This window comes from Podarcis muralis, chromosome 4, assembly GCF_964188315.1.
Source record: "Podarcis muralis chromosome 4, rPodMur119.hap1.1, whole genome shotgun sequence".
Lineage (NCBI taxonomy): Eukaryota > Metazoa > Chordata > Lepidosauria > Squamata > Lacertidae > Podarcis > Podarcis muralis.
This window is the reverse complement of record NC_135658.1, coordinates 32,673,374-32,698,496: the sequence shown is the minus strand read 5'-3', so window position 1 is coordinate 32,698,496 and position 25,123 is coordinate 32,673,374. Positions and strand designations below refer to the sequence as shown.

Here is a 25,123-nt window from a genome sequence, read left to right as displayed (position 1 = left end):
TTCCATTTGAAAGCTACCATGATGAATTCAGCTGGAGAACAGGAGAAGGCTAAGGATCAGCTCCTCAAAACTGGGATCACAAAAAGAAGTTGAGGCAAAATTTTGCTGGGGAAGACTTTGCTCATGTCCTTGCTCCCCTGCGTTCACACCAAGCTAATGTTTGAACTCATGTACACAGCAAGTCATTATCTACAGCATGATGAGCTTATGTACACAGGGGCTGCCCCCTTTGCATGCTTTTGAGAGAGAGACACGCACATAGATACACCCATGCCTGCCCATCTGTGAACACACACACACTTATGAGAGAAAGCGAGGCCTGTTAAGAACAAGAGGGCAGATGAGTAATGTTGGTATGTTTCGGCATAATCAAAACATTGTGGGCTTACGGTACAAAGGAAAATATGGGAGAGCTTAATAGGGGAAGCAGCAAACAAAGGACCACATGGAGTTTCTTCATGGGACACCAGTATGCTACAGAAATTTGCATCACTGTTTGCTGGAAATCTGAAAAGGTTAAGTATCAGTTTAAGAAATGAGCATGCCAATCAAAATGTTGTGACTATCAACACCAAAGCAAAGGCCATCTCTTTCCAGGAAGGAAGGAAGGAAGGAAGGAAGGAAGGAAGGAAGGAAGGAAGGAAGGAAGGAAGGAAGGAAATGATATGAGGGAATGGAGAGAATAACAATAATTTCATTGTTGATATTTCTTTTTTACAGCATCTTGGCATCCTTGGCAGGATCCAGTCTCCATAGAATGATCCATCTAGGCTTCCTTACTCCTGGGTGGTCAGTGACTTGACAGTTTGTTGGAATAAATGTTGCTGAATCTTCTTCACTGAAATTTTCCCCCTTTGTTGCGGTACACACATAAAATTGTGAAAGAAACTGTCCTTCCCCCGTTCTCTCTCTCTCTCTCGCTCTCTCTCTTGCTCTGTCTCCTGTATGACACATATTTTTGTTTTGCTTTGTGTGTTGTTGTTCTTGTTGTTGCTGGGTTTTTTATATTTTTTTTTCCTTTTTTTAAAATTCGGATGTTATTAACATTTGCTGAGTAGGCAGAGCATGGAAGCTGCCAAGAGCCACAGTGGTACGGCCAGACACATTGATCCATTGCCTGCTATCCCTGTACCAGGTCCTATGGGACGAGAGAAAGAAGACAAAAAATAGGGGGTGGGGGATTACATACAAACTATACAAGAAGAGAAATACAAAGGAAAAACCACACTCTAGCAGATAAAGTCCGTCTCCCCTGTCCCTGTATTTTTTGTGTCTCCTGCCAGGAGAAATCAGAATGGGAGTAGTTAAGATGTGTTGCTCTTATTATTTATTATTGTTTATTAAATTTGTTAGTCACTTTAACTTACCCAAGGCAACCCAAAAATGCCTTATAACCAATTCCAGAGATGAGTAGATATACGAAGGAGAGAGAAATGCCATTGGGTGGAATTTGACATGACAAATATTCCATTTGCATATGCATTGTCGCTTGCCAGACAGAACAACCCCCCTCTTCTTTCCACACATAATGTTCCAGGGGTTCTCAGACCAACTGGGGACTGGAGAACTGCATCACAAAAACGGAAGTCCTTGCGCAGGGCTTCTGCCAACGGGGCTTGTTAAGTGAATCCTGTCCATTATCTCCTTTTGGAGTCCAACCCCTCAATATTTTGAGTTCAGATTTGTATCCACATATATACAGTGGTACCTCAGTTTTCGAATGTAATCCATGCCAGAAGACCGTTTGAGTTATGAAACATTTGAAAAACAAAAACTCAATACGGAATACTCAGTACGGAAAACTCAACATGGAAGCTGAGTGGCATGTTCGACTTCCGAAGCATGTTTGAAAACCGAAGCATTTACTTCCGGGTTTATGGCTTTCAAAAAACGAAATGTTTGTCAATGGAGACGTTTGAAAACTGAGGTACCACTGCACACACACACACACACACACACACACACACACACACACACTGAATAGCCTGCCTGGCAAGGATTTTAGGAAAAGTACAACAATATGTTGCTTTTTAAAGCATAAGGCTATCTAATCTACCCACCTACTATCTATCTATCTATCATCTATCTATCATCTATCATCTATCATCTATCTATATCTATCTATCTATCTATCTATCTATCTATCTATCTATCTATCATCTATCTATCATCTATCTATCTATCTATCTGTCATCTATCTGTCATCTATCTGTCATCTATCATCTATCTATCATCTATCTATCTATCTATCTATCTATCTATCTATCTATCTATCTATCTATCTATTATCATCATCATCATCTATCTATCTATCTATCATCTATCTATCTATCATCTATCTATCTATCTATCTATCTATCTATCTATCTATCTATCTATCATCTATCTATCTTCTTTCTATCTATCTATCTATCTATCTATCTATCTATCTATCTATCTATCTATCATCTATCTATCTATCTATCATCTATCTATCTATCTATCTATCTATCTATCTATCTATCTATCTTACATGCCAAATATGATACACACAACCTAGAAGATAGACACAACCAAGTTACTTTGAGATGGGAGGGCAAACCTCAGATTCATTTGTTTGTACTCAGTCAGTGTTGTGTGACAGCTACTAAGAAATCCCTCAACTCCCCGTAAGTCATGGATGGTGTGGTTAAGGCCCTGATCCGGAGCACAGGAGAGTAGGGGGTCATTGCAGTATGTAGGATACAAGCTATTCAAAGGATTTATAGATGAAAATGTTTTCCTCATATAAGTTTCATTATCATGCGAATTAGGGTTCATCCACACTTCATCTTGTCTTGCTTGTGGTTAGAAAGCACAGCTATGATCAGTTTGCCCCACAGCTTTCTGCTGGAAAGCACACTCTTTACTGTGGAATTGGAACAAACAGCAATCCGCCTCCCGCATCACACTGAGTTGAAGAAGGTGGAGTTGGGATTGATATCTGTTTTTGCTGGTAACTGACTGTTTCTCCCACTAAGGAATGGATCACAAGCTACTGGAAATGTTATCAGCCTCCCTTTAAGGACTGGTCCCCATTTCCTGTCAGAAAGTCATGTGGGGGGCAGAGGGAGAGACTGAGCAGTGCCTCTCTCTTTGAGCTTTTGTTCCCTCCTCCCTTCCTTGGGATGCAGTGTGGTCCACCTGTTTGCTCTCCCCGTGTGTGGTGGCCCTTGAATGCCAGGACTCGTTATAATTCTGCACATTGACGACCGTCTGCTTACAGCCAGACGCTGGCTCCTCCGGGGCAGATTCATCACAGCACTCTAATCAATAAAACATGGAACCAATCAGCAAATGCCTTCAGTCCCAGGGGAGGTTGCATAATTATTTATCTGGTAATCGGGAAGGGGAATTATTTCAATGTAACGTTTGTGCTCCTGCAGGGCAAGCCCTATGGGGAGGAGCAACAGGAATGCCAGCAAAGCTTTGATTTTTACAAGGGTGGGGGAAACGGAAGGCGCTCACTGCCACAGCAACAAAAAATGCAGAATCGCAACAGGACTATTAACTGCTAACACGAGGGACGTCCTTTCATTCAGCTTCTCATTTGCTACTCTCCTGCCCGGAATGATCTCCAGGCAGAGATTCCGTTTGGTATTCCCTGTAGTGGCAGTTCTGTAGACCCTGCAATATATGCCTGTGAGTCAGTCAACGTTGCATTCTGCATTATGTAAATACAATAGAATCATTTGCTCCAACCTGAACCTCGGCTATTCTGAAGACTCCTATCTAGTTTATCTCTTGCTAGCTAGAGAAATTGGAGCCAAACAAATGCTCTATGAAGTGCTCTTCCCTGGTCTAACTTCCAAGGCTATATGCAAGAAGCTCTGCTCAGAAAAAAAAGGATATTTGTTATTGATCAAGTATTTGGGTGGAGGAGCAGAGGACTGAATTAAACCCCCTCCTGCCCCCTCCTCACAAAACAGCTGATCAGTAAGATTGCTGATAAACTCACAAGAATAGGAGCACTGTCTTAGCTGCTGCACACATATACATCTGGATCAAAATCCTAGTTATGTGAATTCTACTACAGAGAATTCTACTGTTGGACAGGGAATGCTGCTACACCTTGACAACAGTGACAACTCAACACAGCAAATTGCCCCACTCCCTTTTTTCGCAGGAGAGGATGACTGAAAAAATGCAACGCCACCGCACAATTAGCTATCAGGCTAAGGTCAAGAAGCTGGTTTTGGTGCATAAGGCCCTTTACAGTTTGGGACTAGGATACGTGAAATATTGCCTCATCCCTTATATACCTTATTGATGTCTGAGTTCTGCAGGTGAGGCCCTCCTACAGATATAGTCTTATCAGGAGGTCTATTCTACACAAGGTAGGAATTGGACTTCTGGTATTATAGAGAGATAACAGACTCAGAAAAGGGTTTTTTTCAGGCATGGCATTCAAAGAAACGTGTTTTAGGGCACCACGCAAGACCACAGACCTGAAAAGAAACATTTTTTGGAGGTGGAATCTTGTCCCAAAATTGTGCTAGGGGAAGTAACCCCCAATGGCTGCTGTGCTTTCACAGGAAAAAAAATGGCATGTCCCATTTTTTTCTGGGGCAGTTGACACGTATGCTAGTATTTGTTGTGTGGTGGATATTGTATGGTGTCATCAGTCCTCGAATTAACATTATTAATAATATAGTATTTGCTGAATAGCAGACTGTGTGTATGCACATTTAAATTTCATTAGCCATCATAGAACTCAGTGGAGTATACAAGATGTTTCTAGGAGGTCTCCCATATAGACACTGACCAAGCCCCAAACTGCTGAGCTTTGGCAATGTGCCCTTAGACTATGCCTTGGGATCAACACACTTCTGTTTACGGTGCCACTGTGAGAATAGGATGCTGGATTAGACAGGCCATTGGTCTGATCTTGCAGGGATCTTTCTATATGCTTTGTCCATTTTGGCATCTTCAACAAAATATGGTATCAAAGATCCTATGAATCAGAAATGCCTTGAGATGATTTTACAGTGTGAATTGGTTAATGTACTACACTAGCTTTTGAATATATATATATATATATATATATATATATATATGTTTTGGTGTCCTCGGGTATCTTCCCGTGTAAAAGTTGGGGTGTCTAGGCGACGTTTCGACGAGGTCTCACTCGTCATCTTCAGGCTGGTGCTTTCGGCTTCTTGTTACTGGAACAGAGCAGGATCTCAGTGTTTGAGTTCCTATAAATACTGTTGAGGAGGTGTGGCCTCCTATGTTCTGGGCAGAGAGGAAGTTCCCAGGCTAGTGTGCCTTTTCTTCTTTTGTTCCTTAATTGCTTGAGGGATATCTTGAGTGATTTCTTGAGTGATATCCTGAGTACCACTTAGGTGGGTCATTAGGTGTGGATTAGTTGCTAAAGCCTTTGTGTCTTGACCTCTTGAACTTTGTGAAGAGTTTTTCTGAGAAGATGGGTGTACTACATTTAGTTGTGCTCTGGCTTGGCTTCGTGTATAGGGGCGAGCTGTGGTTTTGTGGAACACAAACCCAAACTTTGGCTCAGATATGTTGACGACACCTTTGTAATTTGGCCACACGGGAAGGAAAAACTGGACAGCTTCCTCACATATCTCAACAGCCTACACCCCAAAATACAATTCACTATGGAAATAGAAGCCAACAACCAACTTCCCTTTCTTGACGTCCTAATCTACAAAAAACCTGATGGCTCCCTAGGACACACTATCTACCGGAAAAAAACACACACCAACCGCTACTTACATGCACAATCACACCACCACCCTGCACAAATAAACTCCGTAGCCAAGACTCTCATCTCCAGAACCAAACGCCTGGCTGACAAAGACCACTTGACAACTGAGTTACAGAATCTCTCAAATGTGTTAATTGCCAATGGATACCAGCAAAACAGGGTTACGAAGCTAATCCAAAAAGAAACACCCCCCAAAAACCAAGACACAGAAGAAAACAATGGCATGGCCCTCCTTCCTTATATCAAGGGCACTACAGATAAAATTAGCAAAATCCTCCATAAACACAATATCAAAACAGCCTTTTGCGCCAACCAAAAAATAGCCAATATCCTCAGAAACCCCAAGGATAAAATCCAGTTGGAAAACCAAGGGGTCTATGAAATACCCTGCAAAGTCTGCCCAGCCACGTACATTGGACAAACAAACAGACGAATAAATGCACGTATCGCAGAACACAAGAATGCCGTCAAAAAAGAAGAAAAAACTTCCTCTCTCTTCCAACACATGAAAGAAACAGGACACGAAATTAATTTTGCAGATTCCAAATTGCTCTCTAACATGGAACATCACCACAAGAGAATAATCATGGAAGCCATCGAGATAGAGAAACACCCTCACAACATGAACAAGCGTGACGACACATCCCGCTTGCCAGACATCTGGAAATTAGCCCTCCCCACAAAAACTGACACCAGATCCAGAGGCACACAGAACGCCATCACCAATCAACCACACCAGACCCAAACCCAGACCCTCTCCACAGATAAATTACAGACACCATCCAGTAGCCAAACCATGGTGGCACCTCCGGATGCTGCACCCCCCTGCAATCCCTACACAGATCTGGCTGGCACAGGCCACAAAACCACAGCTCGCCCCTATACACGAAGCCAAGCCAGAGCACAACTAAATGTAGTACACCCATCTTCTCAGAAAAACTCTTCACAAAGTTCAAGAGGTCAAGACACAAAGGCTTTAGCAACTAATCCACACCTAATGACCCACCTAAGTGGTACTCAGGATATCACTCAAGAAATCACTCAAGATATCCCTCAAGCAATTAAGGAACAAAAGAAGAAAAGGCACACTAGCCTGGGAACTTCCTCTCTGCCCAGAACATAGGAGGCCACACCTCCTCAACAGTATTTATAGGAACTCAAACACTGAGATCCTGCTCTGTTCCAATAACAAGAAGCCGAAAGCACCAGCCTGAAGATGACGAGTGAGACCTCGTCGAAACGTCGCCTAGACACCCCAACTTTTACACGGGAAGATACCCGAGGACACCAAAACCTGCATTCCTGTACCCGTGAAAATCTACGAAAGCAAATATATATATATATATATATATATATATATATATCCTGACACAGCTGCTTAGTATTTCGTATCTTTTCTGCCATCTTCATGTGGAGAGTTAGGGCCTTCTACACTCTGCTTAGGAACAGGGCAAACTAAATTTTCTTCTGAGATGCTAAAGTCACAGCAGCAGCAGTTGGTGGGACAGTGCAGGTAGAGCAGCGTTGCTCACCAGTTCTCCAAACACTGAGCATCGCTGCTAGTTCCTCAGAGTGGGAGGCAATTAGGAGCTCAGAGTGGTGTTGCATGGCTGTGGAGCTTATCCAACATAACTGCCACCATGCTTGCAGTGTACCCCCATTGCACTAAGTTCCAGTGTCTCGCTGCTCCCCATCTCAAGCACCATCAGCAACATTCAGTGTTTAGAACTCAGCTGAGTGATGCTGCCATACCCTTGCTGCTACACCGACCACTTCTGAGTCACAGATGCAAGCATGACCACTTCTGAATTATACACGTAAACTGGTGATGAATGGGATAGTGCTGCAGGTTATGATACTCCCCCCCCCCACAAGTAAATACGTAACAACCAATTCCCTTGTGGTGTGCTTAAGTAGCCCCTTTCTGCATTCAATATGATACAAGCAGGCTCTGAATTCTTGGACCTATTTGTCCTGCAAGACTAAAACAGTATGAACAATTTTCAAACAATATATATTGCAAGTGTACACATGCTGAGATTATTAACATTATTTCGACATTATTAAGCATTCCACCAACTGAGCTGGCATCCTTAAGATAAACATTAGGAAATCTATTTGAATATTCAAGAAATATACAATATGTATAGAATGGATATTTCTCTCTCTCTCTCTCTGACTTCTCACTTTCTTTAAGTACACTTTTGCTTTCCAACGCTTTCATGGCTTATTGGAGTTAGTACTGAGTCAAGAAGATTTAGGGCATTTCCGCGGGGCAGAACTGTGGATGCTACTTATAAATGCAACTCCCCCGCCCCCAACATCCACATGGCACCATCCTCGTCAAAATGTCATCTCATTCTCTCCAAACCCCCTATTTAATCTGGAGTTATTGTTTCTGTGTTGTTTTTTAATTTACCACATTTTTGTTTCGAAATGGTACATCTGGATTAAATGGGAAAATAATATGGAGTGTTATTTTGATGCTGAATACATCAACTGAGTACTTGCATACCTGAGCAGCACGGAAATCCCATCTGCATTATACCTTTAAAGCAGTATTATACTACATTAAACAGTCATGGCTCCTGGTTTGTTAGGGAGACCCCTATTCCCTTCACAGAACTACATTTCCCAGAGTTCCATGGTAAGAGGACTTGATTGTTAAACTGCCCTGGGAATGTATAATGCAGATGGGGCCTAAGTCTACAGTAAGCTGCCCTAGCAGTCAGTCATCATTCCAGTGGTCTAATAATTAACCCAAATCTGATTTAAGCCCTACTTTACCATAAAATATTACAAGAAATCAAGTTATTAGTTTTCAAATGTAAGTCTTCCACTCACACAGCTTTAGCCCTCAACCCATAGCTCTTGTACTTAACATGAGTCATATCTTCTTGAAGGAGAAATAGCAAAAAGCTTAAGAAACTGTGTGGAAAACAAAAAAGCAACAGCATGAAATACAGTTTCTATAGGAGCAGCATGAATCAGTGTCCCAGAATGGATGCATGAATAGTTCTGCGAGGCTTCCTAGAAATTATGTCAGCATCTGTTCAAATTTCCGTCAATAGCCAGCTCTGGTTCAAATAGAATTTTGAAATAAGAAACACAACTCCAATGCAAGCTACCCAGGACAGAGCCTACCATCTTGCAAGTCTTTGGTATCTTATACTGTAATACAGTTATGGCAATGCTGCCATACGTTGTGTGTGTGTATGGGGATTTCCCACCCTGTCCACTCCACTTGTCAACCCCGCACCAAACCCTCCACAATGCAATTTACTTGTCTGACCAAACAAGAAATCACCCCAGCTTTCTCTCTTCTATTCTACAGCCCCATTTCACCCATTTTTACCATGTCTGTGCCTTCTTCTCCCACCTCCTGTTCTGCAACCCATAGTAACCTCCTGCATCTCCCCCTACCACACATTGTAATTACTAAGCACCCTTTTCACCTTCTGCCCAAATATGAAGCCACACCTCCTATTCTGCAGCCCATTTCATACCCCCTCATTTCATCTTCACCCAATTCCCATACTTCCTTCCCTCCTTGTTTACAACCCTGCTTTGTATTCCCTGCTCACTCCTTCTTTCTCTTTCCTCCTCCCTTCTTTTCTCAGTTACCTATTGCACACAAACCACTCCCATTGCCTTGCCTTCTCCTCTCTATTTTACGGCTCCTTTGCCAAGACACCACATTTTCATCTTCACCACACTTTTCCTGCCTCCTTTTTCTAAACCTCCCTCTTGCACAGCGACCACCCCATTTCCATGCCCTTCCCTATTCTACAGCCCTCCTAATTCTGTAGCTATATGTCTCTGTATTTTTAAGATGAATAGACTCTTAAGAACAAGCCCATCTGTTAGCTTGCTCAATTAGAGAAGATTAAATGATGGATATTGGATGTATATACATGTTCTAATTATAAAATTGAACCAGGAACTTCATGTAAAGACAGCACACTGTGCCCAGGGTCGGAGGAAGGGGCTTGCGGTGGGTAAGGGGGCCACCCTGGGTGTCATCACTGAGGGGAGTGACAAAATGGCAGGCGGCACTCACTGCGGGGCCCGCAGCGTGCCTGAGCCACACGTCTCCTGGGAGAGACGCAGTGGCTTGGGCACACGCAGGCTCAGCGCTGCCAAAATGGTCCATCCACTGCCCCCCCCAGCTGTAGGGCGGCTGAGTGGGAGGAGGCAGGCAGACTCTGGAGGCCCTGTGGTGCGCCCCACCCCTGTGGGGTGCTCACCCCGTCCCTATGGGTCCCCGAGCGGCTTCCTCCGCCGCTGATTGTACCAGGAGTGAAAAGGTTTGAGTAAAGCAGCGACAAGCAGCGACACTGAGAAGGAATAGTGGCTGTTTTAAACAATGGCAGAAATGAAAGAGCACTGGGAGGAAAAGAGTGGTGGTTTTAAACAATGACAAAGGTTTGAGTAGAACAAGCAGGGGCGAACACTGAAAGGAAAATAGTGGTGGTTTAAAACAGTCATTCGTCATGTTACGTTTGCTTCATGTTACGTTCTTTCAGGTTACGTCCTGCGGCCACCTGGAAGTACCGGAAAGGGTTACTTCTGGGTTTCGCCACTCGCTCATGCGCAGATGCGCAAAATGACGTCACGCGCATGCGCTGAAGCACCTAATCGCAACCCGTGTGTGCGCAGACACGCCACGGCAGGTTGTGCTCTTTTCATGTTGCGAACGGGCCTCCAGAACGGACCCCGTTCGCAACCAGAGGTACCACTGTATTATAGTGAGAAGGGAATTTCCTTCCAGACTCTGTTTCCCAGACGTATGGCAGCCGTATCCCTTCCCCATCTAGCCAGGCTTCTCCCGTTGTTTTGAACCACCACTTTTCCCCTCTCAGTGTTTCCCCCTTCTTGCTCCTATGCCACAGCCACTGCTGTTGCACAACCCGTCTTCTCTTTTGCTCCAGCCCCTGACTTCATGGAAATTCTGGGTTGACATGAGGCACCTCAAAACCTCCCATGAGAGCTGCACTCTGACTTTATGCAAATTCATATTTGTGGCACTACAAATCCTCCAGTGGGGACTACATGATGAAAGACTAGTCAGGTGTCAGCAAACTTACTGCGCCTCGGGCCGGTGGCTCCAGCACCGATCGTGCGACGGGCTGGAGGGCGGGGAAGCGCATGCCCATACACGTGCGCACACATTATTTCCAGCACACTTCCAGGCTGGAGGAGCACCGGAAATAGCTTGTGCGCATGTGCACGGGCCTCCTCGGACCTGGATGTGCACTGGAAATAACGCTTGCGCATGTGCAAACAACGCTTTTGCATGCGCACAAGCTATTTCCGGTGCTCCTCCGACCCAGAAGTGGGCAGCTGTGCTGCACAGCGCTGGTAAGAGTGTGCAGCAGCAGGGATTGCTGCAGGCCGGATAAATGAGTCCATCGGGCCTTATCCGGCCCGTGGGCCTTAGTTTGGAGACCTCTGGACTAGTGCAAATATAGTACATGGATGGTTTAGATTGGTGGCAGAGGAAGAATTGGTAGGTAGAAGATTGTGGAGACAGTGCTTGGAGGAAGGTGGAAAGGGCTGGGGATTAGGAAAAGACAGACCCTATGAGTCTATCTAGCTGGGTATTTTCTACACTAGCTGGCAATAGCTCTCCAGAATTTCACACAAGACAGTCTGTTTGGGACCTGTCTGTTTGTACCTAGGACCGTCTGCATGCAAAGCAGCTGCTCTGCCATTTCGCTATGGCACTGCATGCAGCAGTTATGAAGATCCATGGACCAGATACGGCTTTTTATCAAGCGTCCAAGATTTTGGATTCATTATCATTTTGAAGTGAGTGGTCACTGATGCTAACTGTGATTAAACAATGTATTCCAGGGATCTCTTGGATGGTGTGTGGTGATCTGTGCCTTGTACTGAGACAGAGAAAAAGGCAGGTAATGGATTCAGCATGGTAGGAGATTCTTACATGGTCCACTAATGCTGCAGAGTGTGAATGTGTGGGCACATGGGCATAGCACGGGGGGGGGGGGGGACAGGGGGCAGCTGCCCCCTCCAATCAATCAAAATCTACAAAAAATAATACAAATCTGAGGCTCTGCCCCTGTAACAAAAGCCTGTCCCCTCCTAACAAGAGCCTGCCCGCCCAGCAAAACTCCTGGCTATGCCCATGTGTGGGCATGCACGCTTTTATCAGCAAAATGTTGAATGGTTTTTTCTTCTTTATACCATTAGAACTCTTTATCAAAACGGGGAAGGGAGAAAGTGAGTGAGAGAAGAAGAGAGGGGAAGTGCTGACAGCTTATCTTGTAGGCTTTGGTGCCACCTGCTGCATGCTGTCTCTCACTGCAGCAAGGCTAATAAATACAGTGAGAAAAGCCCTTTGAGCAAGACTGGAAAATGTTGCATTTTAAAGAAACTATCTGTTGCTACTGGGCAGCATTTGCCATTTCTAGAATTGTGATGTGAGCAAGTTTTGGGCAAACTAATTCCCTGTCCTCTGATCCTTTACAAACCTTGACATCTGCAAATGCTCACAGCCAAATGATCACTTTAATTCTTGCTAATTCATTTCAAACCCAAAGACACAGCATGCCGAATTTCCCTGCTCTTTCCTTACAAACCTGCCCAATCCTAATGTTTTTCAAACCTAACAATTCACATTTCAAGCATTGTTTGAATTGTTGTTTTTCATTTTTTACCACTGAGAATTTTATTTGACTTGATGAAATGTGAATGGAAAGGAAAGGAAAGGAAAGGAAAGGAAAGGAAAGGGAGAAAGGGCTTCAAATAGCTTAGCATTCTTGGTTTCAAGAATACTCTGTTGTAAGGTAAAGAGATGTAGATCTTAGCGTTCAGTAAGGAACTTGCAGGTTAATAAAAAGTAGGTGGAATAGGCTGTGTAGAGAGGTTGTGGAATTAGTAAATCACTAGGGGCATATACAAGACAAGATTCAATTCTGATCCCACTTTGGCACTTCAGAAAGGGAGATGATTCAGCTTGGACTGCTTTGGAGGAAACTCACTATGTATTGGATTCAAATCAAAACATCTCTTTAGAAAATACAACGCTTTGCGTAGTTCCATTGCAATAATGGGGACAGCAACAAACAAGCACAATATTTTAATGATGATTCGATGAAAATTGTAGACACAGGTGTCCCTATGGATAATGCCAGCCAATTTCAGACAAATAGGTGCTGGGCTTGTGTGTGCACACACACATTTGCATGCACACACGCAATTAGCCTTTACATTTTGAGTTTTGTTTTTTGTTTTTAAAAAGTATCATTGCATATAATACTTTGGTTTTTGAAATCGGACCGAATTTGCATGCATAGCTGCTGCTCCTGAGAGAATGAAGCCTACCAATATACAGACAGATGGGTGCAGATATATATTTTTGTGCAATGTGAGGTTTTAAAGTTTGGGAGAAAACGATTCACTTACCCCTTGGGATTCGGGGTGGGTGGGATTTGTATAAATTGGCCCATGTTGTAGCCATGTCTCTAGGTATGTAACCGGGGGAAATTCAGATGGATATGTGTAGAGGTTAGGGAGTGTAGGCATTTTTAGGCGTTTTGTTTGTTCATTTTTTGCTTGTTTGCTACCATTTGGGTGAAAATCAGTCCCATCAGAGTAAGAATTTCTACCTGCATAACAGGATGTCCCCCACTCTTTTCCCTCTGTACATTTTCTGTAGCCTCTCCAAATCTCTCCGGGGGCTGTGGGAACCCTCTTAACAGATTCAGAAGGTGTGCAGCAGGAGGAGTTGCAGGGGAAAACATCCCATTGCACATATCATATGTAACATTAGGTGTGGTGCAGCTCAAGTTGTGCACTGCAGAGTTCCCAATCAGGAACACTGTAGTTCAGTCAATCTCTGTCCAAAGTAGGAATTGCGCTAAGCGCCAACCAGCTGGTTGGAAGCCTTAGGTAGAAATACTTCCTTTCCCCGTATGGTTTGTTTTCAGTTGATTCGTGATGGCAGCAAAATCCATTTCCTTTGCTTGCAAACCATGAAGGCAAAAAATATATATATATATATATATATATATATATATATTTACCATGGTGACTGATCCCACTGGTCAGAGTGGTCTGTGGTGGTTGGGAAAGGTCAGGATCTAGCCTGCTGACCAGTTCCAGTTCCCAACCCCTGCTTTAGCAGGAAAGTGGTGCTCTGCCATTCACTCTACCAGATGACCAGTATGTAAGTGCTGGGTGAGTTTGACTTACATTCTGGGAATTCAATGGAACTTCACATACCTGGTTGGGGAGCTGGTGCCAGCAGCCACCCACAGAGCAGGCAGCAGTAGGACACCAGGCACCTCCCAGTTAGTGCTGCCTCTCAAGCCATTCTTGGATGCCCTAATCACTGCAACTTTCTCTGTTGCCACAGACACACAGTTACAAAGTTCAGTACTCCTTCTACAATCAGTAGAAGATATCAGTACTCCTTCTACAATCATTTCAAAAAGCATTACAATTGGAAAGAAGGAGAGACATATTAAAGTTATTCCATTTAGGTTAAAAACAAACAAACACCTATACTCCCCTCACTTACATTGCTGGCATTTTACTTTTGGGGAAATGGATCCATTTTCAGAGACACAGTGTCTGTGCCTTTGTGCGCCTTCAAATTGTTCCTGAAGCTTCAGGGAGAGACTGATTTGCTTTGGGCACCCTTGAAGGACACTGTCTTTGGATAAGTCATACCCCTCTCTGAAGACTCCAATTTGGAATTCAGGATTCATCCAAAGCAAATGCAAAACTTATCTTGCTACATAATAGAATTGGAAGGATGTCATCACGCTGCAGTTTGCATGGCTGCCAACAGGTGGTTGAGCAAACTGTAGCATGACAACAGAATAGCAGGTGGGTGGCCCAGGTAGGCAAGTAAGGAAGTGGGAGGGCAGCTCAGCCAAGCAACAGAGGAACAGGTAGGATAAATTGGGGGTAGCTCTCTAGCAACCATTATGGCTGTCAGTACATACCTCACACTGATGCCATCATTTCTGCCTCAGTGATATAGGAGGTCAGGGAGAAGAGAAGTAGCAGCAGAACAGAACAGTTCCTGGGGAGCTGCCCCAGTCTGTCCTGTCTATTCTTCTGTGGCTTGTCTGGGCTATGGTTTGGCTAAAGTGGAAGGGGAAGGGTGTAGCTTGGCTGAGCCTGTAAGTGAGTGAGACGGAGGGTGGGTGGGACAGAATGAGGTGGATCAAGGGAGACAGGTGGGACATCAAGGTGGAAAGGATCAGCATGGAATGAGCTTTGCAAACTTTCTTGTGTTTGTATTACTGCTACCGCAGGCAGGCAGGAGGTAAACACGGAGGGGGGGGCAGTCTTCCTTCTCTCTCTTCGGGTGGGGAGAATGAAGGGGAGGAAAGAAGCTTATTTTTCTACTTTGTGTTGCCCTGAGAAGAGTGAGAATGAAGCCTGCAATTAAAAATGTAGGCTTTCTCTCTCTTTGTGCAGCAATGGCAGTTGCGATTTGGGGAGGGAGATTCAGTCTCCCCTCTCCCGCGCTGCCAGTGGTTACAGTGAAATTCAACTGAATGGATAACAAAATGGAATCAATTTTAATGAGCAAACAGTGCAATGAATGATGGTTTAAATCATTATTGCATGCCCCTAATACAAATCACACATTCTCAATTTTCATTTGCCTGCAGAAATGGGTATATTCTATTCCAAAGACAGCCTTTTCACCATTTGCGGTACGAAATGCTTGCATGTTTTGTATGTTGTTACAAAAGAGTTCCTGTCTGGTGTAGTGGCAAATTCACTTTTTAAAAATGTTTCTTGACACTGGAAGTCTGGCAAAGGCAAGAAAAAGGATCCCGAAGTGAGAATTGAGCTCAGTGCTACCAGGAAGAAGTTATGAATCTCCTGGGGCAATGGAGTGTTGATTAGCAAATCTGTAGGTGGTAATACTGGGCTCTAAACACAATATCACACTTTGCATGCAGTAGGAAAGGTTCTGTTTTAAAAAGAAATAAGGGCTGGAATCCATGAGAAGTGTTAGTAATTAGGTGTATAAATCTGATTTATATTTACTTGCATGTGGCAGGGTAAGGGTGCATTTACATGATATTCAGAGAGGTTGATTCTGTCTTTAAAAAATAATAATACACAGGGCTTTGCTAAAGGAGTACACATTTTCACTCCTTTTGCAAAAGTGGGTGTTGCCTGCCATCTAGTGGCACACCTGCATTTTGTCTCTGTACTTTAGCAAGAATCTATTCTTTTGCCACAAGGTGGAGAATTGGCAGAAATAAGGAACTGGCAAGCATTTAAGAACTAATCTGTTAATAGTTCAGCAGTTAAAGAGCAGCAAATCTCTTTATCTGATCTATAAGTCTCATATGTAATGAGAACTTATTAAGAAATGACCCGTCTTCTAAAATTGTAAACAATGAGAACAATGAGAATCGAACAGGAAGTTTGTGTATTGCTTAAGCCTGCAGCTACCAACATAGCATCTGTGGACACAGTGACATCCTTAAAGTCTTCACCTGGCACCCACAAAGCCTCTGAACCTCCCCACTCACCATCTCCTTGGTCATGAAGTAAAGTTAAAAGCCAGTGCCCAGCTTAGCCTCGAATCTCTGGAAAGTTAACAGGCCTAATTAAGCCACACGACTTGCATAGGCCCTGGTTTTGCTTAAAATACAATGGCAAATCCTAAATCACAGAGTCTAGAGCAGGGTCTCCCAAACTCGGGTCTCTAGCTGTTTTTGGACTACAATTCCCATCATCCCTGAGCTCTGGTCCTGCTAGCTAGGGATGATGGGAGTTGTAGTCCAACAACAGCTAGAGACCCAAGTTTGGGAAACTCTAGAGGAAAACATGAACAACTTCTACATCCGAATTTTGTTTTCCCCAAATATAACCCAGGGCCAAGCAGAATTAAAAGGGCACAACTGAGGGAGAGGATTTTGAGTTCACGGGGTGGGGGTGGGGAATTCATGAGGACTGAGGGGGAGAATCCCCACCACACTTTATATGTTTAAAAAATGCCCTGGCAAATATGCCTCTGAGTGGATGTGGGAATTACAAGTGGAGAGGCTGTAGTTGTGCTCAGATGCTGCTTTTAGGCTTCCCATGGGCATCTTGTTGGCCACTGTGAGAGCAGGATGCTGGGCTAGGAGGGCCTTATCTGGCAGGCTCTTCTTAGGTTCTTACGATGAAGACTGGAAACACCAGGGAGATCTGAACGTGGACTCTTGCATTGTTGTGCTCCAGTAGTTTTGGACTACAACTCCCACCAGCGCCAGCCAGCACATGCTGATAGGAGTTGTAGTCCACAGCATCTGGAAGACACCAGGTTCATAAAGGCTATTGTGTGCAATGATGCTTCTGCCTACTGTATTCCTTGATGTGTCTTGGGAACAAAGCAGAAGTAGGTAAAGAGAAACAAGTTATGCAGCTGGAGCAAGAACACAGAGGAAGGGACATATTTCGTCTCCCCTCCCCTTGAGGCCTGGAGAGCTTGGGGTTTTACACATGCCAGCACCTCAGCTAGAAGTCATTTTTCTAGTCTGCTGACTCTGTTTGCCAGGGTTTCTGAAGATGAAATCTTTATTATCAGGGAGGCTTAAAAGGGGGGGGGGGGGATACTGTTAATTCCATTTTCAAGGTCATGCTTTGAAAGTTATTAATTTCTTTCTTCCAAGGCTCTGTACTCAGTTCCAAGGCTATGGGGATTTGCAGCTGGTACTTAGTAGGCTACACTTAGGGATTTTTCCTCCTGCTTCTCTGCTGTACAGGGAAAAATATCCCCAATTTCACTGCTAGAAGCATCAAGTTCATAATGCTCTATTTGCATCCTATTCTCATTATAAGGGCTTGCCCACACTTCCGCTTGTCCTGTTGCTTTCCTCTGGGAAAACCCACTCTCCGCTGCTGAATGGGAGCAAACGTTAATCAGCTTTTCTGCAGAAATCAGGTTTTTCCTTACAGAAAGTTGGACCCATAACTGTTGTTTATAAATGCTTATGGATCTTTGCAAGAGAGTAGTTCAGGAACTTAGATATATGTGGAAGAGGGAATTAGAATGTTTTATATGGAATGTTCCTTTGGATTTGAAATTGAGATCAATCCAGCAAAATAAATATTGTCAGGCACACTGGACTCCACAACATAGGAAGGTACTGCCCATTACAGATATAGTTTGAGATGTGGTGCTGCAAATGTCTCATTGAGGCATATAGTGTGGGCTTGTACAGTGATATAGTCTTTTTGCTCTTAAGTTGCTGCTGTATCAATTTTGCATTGGAAAAATCCTTGCTATTTGCAGATGCTCAGGCACTTTTAAATTAAATTCCCATCATACAGGGATTAATGACAGGAAGGACAACAAAAGCGGATTTTGCAAGCCCTTATGATCATCAAGGGATTTATACTTCAATAGACCCAATGTCTATCATGCAATGATCTGAGGACCTAACTGCCTTGGCTTCATTTCAACATATTTCTTTATAGATATCAATGTCATGTGGATACCTATTTGGACATCTGGAGGGCTTATATCAACCTGTATGTTTAACTTAAGATGGATGTACTGATGTTTATTCTATCTTTAATGTGCACTGGTGGTAATTATTAGTAGTCTTCTTTTGCTTTCATATTATTAATTTTCACAATTCTTTCCTTTTCCTTTTCTCATTGTTAAATTTGCAAATAAAAAACAAGCATACTTCATTTTCTCCTTGATCTTACTTGTTGGCAAGGGAAGCCAGTGTAGTTTCCTCCAGAAGTTACTGCACTCAAACTCCCATTAGCCCCACCAGCATGACCAATGGTCAGGGATGGTGGGAGCTGTAGTCAAACCATGTCAGAATGCATCACAGCGCCTACCCCTGATCTAAAGTTCCATTCACACTTCAGGCTCAAAAAGCACTCGACTTTGTGGAGTCATAGGGAGGAACAGTCTTAGACAGTAGGTCTCAGTGTTGCTGCATAAGCAACATATTGATAGTAGTAAACAGCTGAAGATATCAGTGGTCCATTAAACCATACTACACTTTTCAAAGGGTATGATGTGTTCTCGCTAATTAGCTACCCAATGGCCCACACGGAGAGATTGACAGAGAACACTTCTGCATTTTCACTTTTGTGAATGCTATTGTATCACCCTGTCACACTGTGTTCTGGTCACTTGACCGTTTGTGGGCGGCATTCTGTAATTTTCTTCTGAAGAAATTTGTCTTGCCATTGCTTCTCTCTCACACTAAGATCACATTGCATTTGCTCAAAGAGCATGACAGAACTTTTAAGACTGATGAAATCCCTCCACTCTACAAGAACAACTTGTGCTGTGGCAATTCCCCGAGTGGGAGGATATTTTCAAGCAGTGCTGAGACTACTTGAACTTCCCTCGAGTGCAAGGCAGGGCATCGCACAACTTCAGAATAAGTAATCTCCCACTGAAGTGTCTCCCCACAACTGCAGTTAAAATCACATTTGCCACCAATGTCCTGCCTAGAACATGATCTCATTTGCCACTGTAACAAGGATGGGGAATTTGTAGCCCTCCAGATGTTGTTGCCCTCCAACTCTTATCAGTCACAGCTATTTTAGCTGATGAACAGGGCTGGCATCCAGCAACAGTTGGAAGCCACAGGCTCCTCATCCCTGCACTATAGCCAACTTGTGCACAAAGAAGATTCCATTGACTCGGACGTCTTTTGTTTAGTTTTTCTTTTGAGAGCTGAATTTTGAACTAATGATCTCAAAGGGTAGATAAATGCTCAGCATGATAAGAAGAGGACACAGGTAGGATGGACTTTACATTATGGAGGACAAAGGAGGAAACTGATGCCAAGCTATCATTTTGGAGCAGCCCCATGTAGTTTGTTTTTTAAAATAATAATAATAATAACAATTATATAACATTTAGTTATGCCCTCCACGACTGCCCCTATCTTCATGCTGTACTTTCCTGATTATGGGAATATATTTTACATTTCTACAAACACAGGCAACATGGGGATGGATAGGACTGGAATGTTTTCCCCGCGTTTTTTTCCCTTGGAAGCCCATCCATTTGGAAACCATTCTCTGCTTTTCTACAAGACCAGGTTCTTTGGAAAGGACTTGCTGTTTTTGTTGTTAGCATAAGCTAGCATATGCAGTGGTATTAAATCATGCAAGCCCAGTCATGTGTAATGTGCTTTTTTTATTATTGCCAATGCTGAATGGGAACAGTGTCACCAACAGTCTCAGCCCCAGTGCCTGAGTCCAGAAGATAAAACCAACACTTCCCAAAATGACTTTACCAACATGGGTTAGTGAATGGAAAGACTGTTCACTGGGGGAAATAACCATATGGGAAGCCAATTTGTCAGGCAAATCCTTTGATGGCCTGTGATGTGTGGAAATGGTAAAGGGGGAAGCTGTTTGCTGTTTGGCTGCCGCTGCCTTAAGAGAGAATAATTTGAGGTTAAAGTGAGACATGCCACCCCACTCCACTCCCATTGCCATCCTTTTAAATTCCCATTTACCATTACAGAACCAGATACTGTTATTTGAATGGGAACTTAGTGACAAGTGGAATGGACAGAGGAGAAAGCAAAAGCAGTTGCCTTACTTATACACTTTCAGCCTCTCTGCTTATTAAAGCCTAAGAGGATACCAACTATTAACGGGGCAGCAGACTTTTTTCTTTCAAAAAAATTGTTTTTTTAAAAATACAAGTGCCTATAGAAACAGAAGGCAAGCATAATCTTAAAGCAGGTTTCTCTCTTCTTCCAGACTGGTGATATGTATTATTAGGGAATCATCTAAAAACAAAGAAAATACTCTTCTTTCTTCAAACACATTTGTGGAAATATATAGATGAAGCTTATGTGAATTTAAACGCAGCATACATCAGTTGACCCAAAAGCATATGATTCATTCTTAATTTTGGTTGTAATCCAAATTGATATACATTTTTACCATACCCTTTTCTCAAGGAGTTCAGGTTGGCATAGATGGGGCTGTATGTGCACGTGTGACTCTCTACATTTAAAGTTCTAAGCAAATGTTTGGCTATCTCATTCTTGGAATTGTTTTGTCCTACTGATACTCAGTAGATTTGTCTTTTGGAAACCTCTCCCCCACCCTCAGTTTATTCCAAATCAGTCATTGTCTTCCATCATTTGACTGAACTCTGAACAGTGAGTTTACTTTTTACATGATCCCTGTTCTGGTTGTCTCATTTTTATCTTTAAAGCAAGTTATGTTGTTACCCAATCAGCTCCATATCCAAGTGGGATTTTGAACCCTGGTCTATTCAGTCAATCATAAGCACTCTCCCCCTAACACTTCACTGGGTCTCCAGTATATGTTTGCATATGCAAAATAAGGGGTGAGCAGCTAAATGACTGTAATGCAGGAAGCCACCAAAATTGAGGATCACCAAGGTTAGACTGGCTCTCTGGCACACCTCATGTCTGCTTTGGAGCTTAGAAGATTCTGTTGAAGGTCCAAAATGGTTTGAAGCCTGGACTTGTAGGTATGTAGGCTCTTGCATATGCCAACAGCACCATCAGAATACACCATGAAGCTTGGCAGGATTAGGACTTTCCTGCTCATGCTGAATGGGTCCTCTCAATTATCCAGCATAAACAGAAGTAGAGATGAGGGATAATTTAGTTCACAGAACCACCCAAATTCTCACTTCTCCAAGCAATGCGCAAACCAAAACACAGCTCTCCTGTGAAATTTGCACTTCTCTGAATTTTGTAAATCTATTAATATATAGAATGTTACTCTTACACTCATGTTAGATTCAAATCTGATTAATATGCACAGCCTTATACAAAGCTAGTCCTAAGTATGCCTTTTGAGCATTATGAGATCATTTTAAAAGATGGATCAGCAGAACACGTTCCCATCACTTGATTTGACTTGGTTAGATCAAGGGAAGAAAGTTGTTATCACTTCCCTTGGTTAGATCAAGGGAAGAAAGTTGTTATCATTTCTTGCACACAGAAAGCCATCCAGAGAGAGTGAGTTTGTTGCTAGGACAGAGTGATCCCATTTACTGGGGGACTTCTGGACAACAGAAACCCTTGTTAAAAGTATAAATCCATCAAACAGAAAACTGGTCATACCTTTTTGAGGAAGCTCCTATTTTTGCCTTGAATCCCTCCAACCAACCCCTTTCTCACTATAGCCTATAGCCCACCATTATACCCATCCTCCAAATGAAAGTGTTAGTACAAGCTAGAATATCTACATCTAAGAGGAAACTAGCTACAATCTACAGTCAATGCAGGGCCATTCTCCAATCAGCGTCTGCTTTACATAAAGGGAACTGTTATTCTCCCACCACCACCAACCTCGTCTACTTGGACTCACTTACTGTAACCATGTGTCTGGTTTAGGTATGTGAAAAGAGTGGCTGATTAAATTCAGCATTACCACCACTTTGCTATTGTATCTTCAGAAAGCACAAGGGGCAATGGCAGCTGGAGAACAAGGAGGGTGAATTGAACTTTAAGCTAGAAGTGGATACAAGACACGAGGGACAGCTTGGTTTAGGAAGCTGGTGAACCTGGTAGAGCTTGAGACTTGTGGTGCCTCCACTATCGTTCTGGCTTGTGTGGGGCGATGTTTGCCCAAGATTTTGGTTTAGAACTGAAATGGTGGGCGTGGGAAACTTATCTATAGAAGCACATTGAAACCCACAGCACTTTTAACAGAAGAATGTGCACTCTAAAAATAACCTTTGCTTTGGCATCTAAAAAGATCAAAATAGCTTTATTAGACAGTAAACAAGTTTTTTTTTAGGTAATCCACAGTGGCTTGCATCCCAGGCAATGCAATAGTGACAGCCTTTTCTATACCTATCTGGCTACTGTTGCCTGTGGTGACTACGCTAACAGGCTAATGGTGACAAAATAGTAAATCATTGCACAGGATATTTTATGAAAATGCTGCTTTACAATGAGAATGGTTTGCCTTTAACAGCAAAGACCCATACTAATAAAGTTTAAAAAATCAGAAATGATTCAAATGTGTCCTTGTAACGCCCATGTGGTCAGGAAATGCTAATTCATATTAAACACAACAAAACAAGCGCCACAGCCTAAGGCTTTAAGAGCAAGGGTGATATGATCAAAATCTTAGAGGAGCGCATTCATGTCTGAGAAAAGGAGCCATGTCTGCACAGTTTAGGGATTCGATAATATTTTTCCTGAGGCTCTATCAAGAGGTGAATTGTAAAGGCAGGGCGAACAGTTAGTAAAGCACCAATACCTGTGCTAATTGCCCATGGCAAAGAAACTGCTGGGAACATTTGGCAGAGAAATAAGGTTCTACATATTAAAATAGATTTGCTCAGTAATCCAGGATGCACTGAAGGTAGACTAGGATGTAGCTTATGTGGATCAAAATCGAATGCTTGAGCATTAATTCAAGCATGGAATAAATCACACTGACACATTATACATGCAAGATAAAGTGCTATTAAAACTTTGCAGGTTAAAGTTTTGATCATGTGGGTACAAATATATATTTCTCTGCTGATATTTTCATTCAGAACCGTAGAATTTTAGAACGGGAAGGGGCCCAAATATAGTCATCTAGTCCAATTACCTGCAATGCCTCAGTCCAGAGAATCCTATGCATGTTACTTCTAAGTCCCAGTGTTCAATATGTTTTAAAGTAAGAGTGTGCCCTTGAAGTATAGGATTTACTCCCTGGTAAGTGTGATTAGGACTGTAGCTTTATCCTTAGGCAGGAATGAAGTGAGACCAATATATTCTTTACCTGATAAAACCACAAACCTAAATAAATAAATAAATCTGGGTTAATTGCCAAAGCTTTAAGGTCAGCTTTGGGGGCTCAGTTCTGTGTCTCATTATCAGATGGATATTTAACAAGGTGCAAGGCCTTCTCAGTGGTGGCATCTAAACTGCTTCTCAGATACGTTCTATTGCTTTTTCAGCAAGGAAATTTTAATATTCAACTTGTCCTGCTGTGAGATAATTATTTCAGGTAAGTTTTTTATTGTTAGTAATTGTACTTATTTAGCTTTTAAACTTGAAGCTACTTTGAGTGGATACATACATATATCTGGATGCAAACAAACACAACCAAATGATAACTATGAGTAAAGCATTCCTTATATGTGTTGTGCGTGCATGTTTTTAAGGCACACACAATGTGGGCGATTAATTTAAATACAACTCTTTGTTTTCAATAAAACCTAAATTTAATTAATTTAGAGATGCTAAACACAAACCCAAAGCAGCCCTTTAAAGCTGTTATTCTTGTATCTGTGCACATTTTCATTCTTGATTCATATGATAATCATATTTATTTGATTTATTTTTAGACTGCTTGTTTGCAAATGGCCTAGTTTATTGCTTTTCTTCAGCTTTATGGCAAATAAATATACAGGATTTAATTTAATGGTACATTGTTTTTGTATCTGTTTTCCTTTAATTGTATTTGTAGATTTGCCTCTGTTTACCCAGCCGTAGCCAGTGGCTACAATGTTCTAACCATTTTAGTTTCCCCATGAAAATGTGCGGATTCCCTTTGAACACATGACAGCAAGCAAGTGACAATACCAACAGGTTGTATGCCCTCATCCTCTTGATTAATAATCAGTGCTGCTGCTGCTGCTGCTGCACTGCAGGTGTGGGAAGCATCATTATGCTGCCAGATGATTAGCGGGTGGGTGGTCCTAGTCATATGTCAAAGTTGGCCTGCCTACTAGACCAAAAGGGTCTCCCACACCTGCTGTATCGTCTGTGAGGGTTTGTTGTTGTTTTTCTGGAATCAAGTTGCCCTTGCAGACCAGCGACTCTCAAAAATTATGTTGCGAACTGCCCTGAGATCTATGGATGAAGGGTGGGACACAAATTCAAAAAATTAATAAATATCAATGGTGCAGAGAGTGGAAATAAGTGCTTCCATTTCTATTAAGCCTATTGGATACCATTGTCATTGGGTGTCTTCCAATAAGAAAAGCACACACCAGTGCTCTGTGGGAGCCAGCGGGTGCTTTTTCAAAGACCTACCTTGCACCTGGATCACCAAGAAGCTGAGTGAACAGCAGAGCTGTTGAAATTACTGGAGGCTGATATTTTTTTTGATTGGTGATTGAATGTGCCAACATATCACATACAAGGGGTGAGATTTCATTTCACTATCTCCTGCTATTCATTCGGCATGTAGGGCAGGCCCAAGAAAGACCATCCTCATTGCAAGAGAGCATATTCCACATGCAGAATTCAAGTGAACAGGCAGACAAACTGTACCTTAACATTGCCAATGGGACAGTGTCTTCTACTGCGCCTGAAGGCAGCAGACCAACTTAGGGAGAGCAGAGGAAATCATAGTCTCCAACACCTTGCTGTTGGAGACCATTACTCCTCTGCATTGCTGCCTGGACAA

General features: G+C 42.8%; 1 protein-coding gene across 3 annotated transcripts in view; it reads right to left on the bottom strand.

Moving 5' to 3' along the window:
• Nucleotides 1–322: 322 nt before the first annotated feature.
• LSAMP (limbic system associated membrane protein) overlaps nt 323–25,123 on the bottom strand; it is a 1,415,745-nt gene continuing 1,390,944 nt past the window's right edge. For all 3 annotated transcript variants that reach the window (XM_028726538.2, XM_028726537.2, XM_028726540.2), the window contains one exon: nt 323–1,138. In XM_028726538.2, the coding sequence (XP_028582371.2) occupies nt 1,041–1,138 (98 nt within the window). In that variant the 3' untranslated portion in view covers nt 323–1,040. The remainder of the gene's footprint in view (nt 1,139–25,123) is intronic.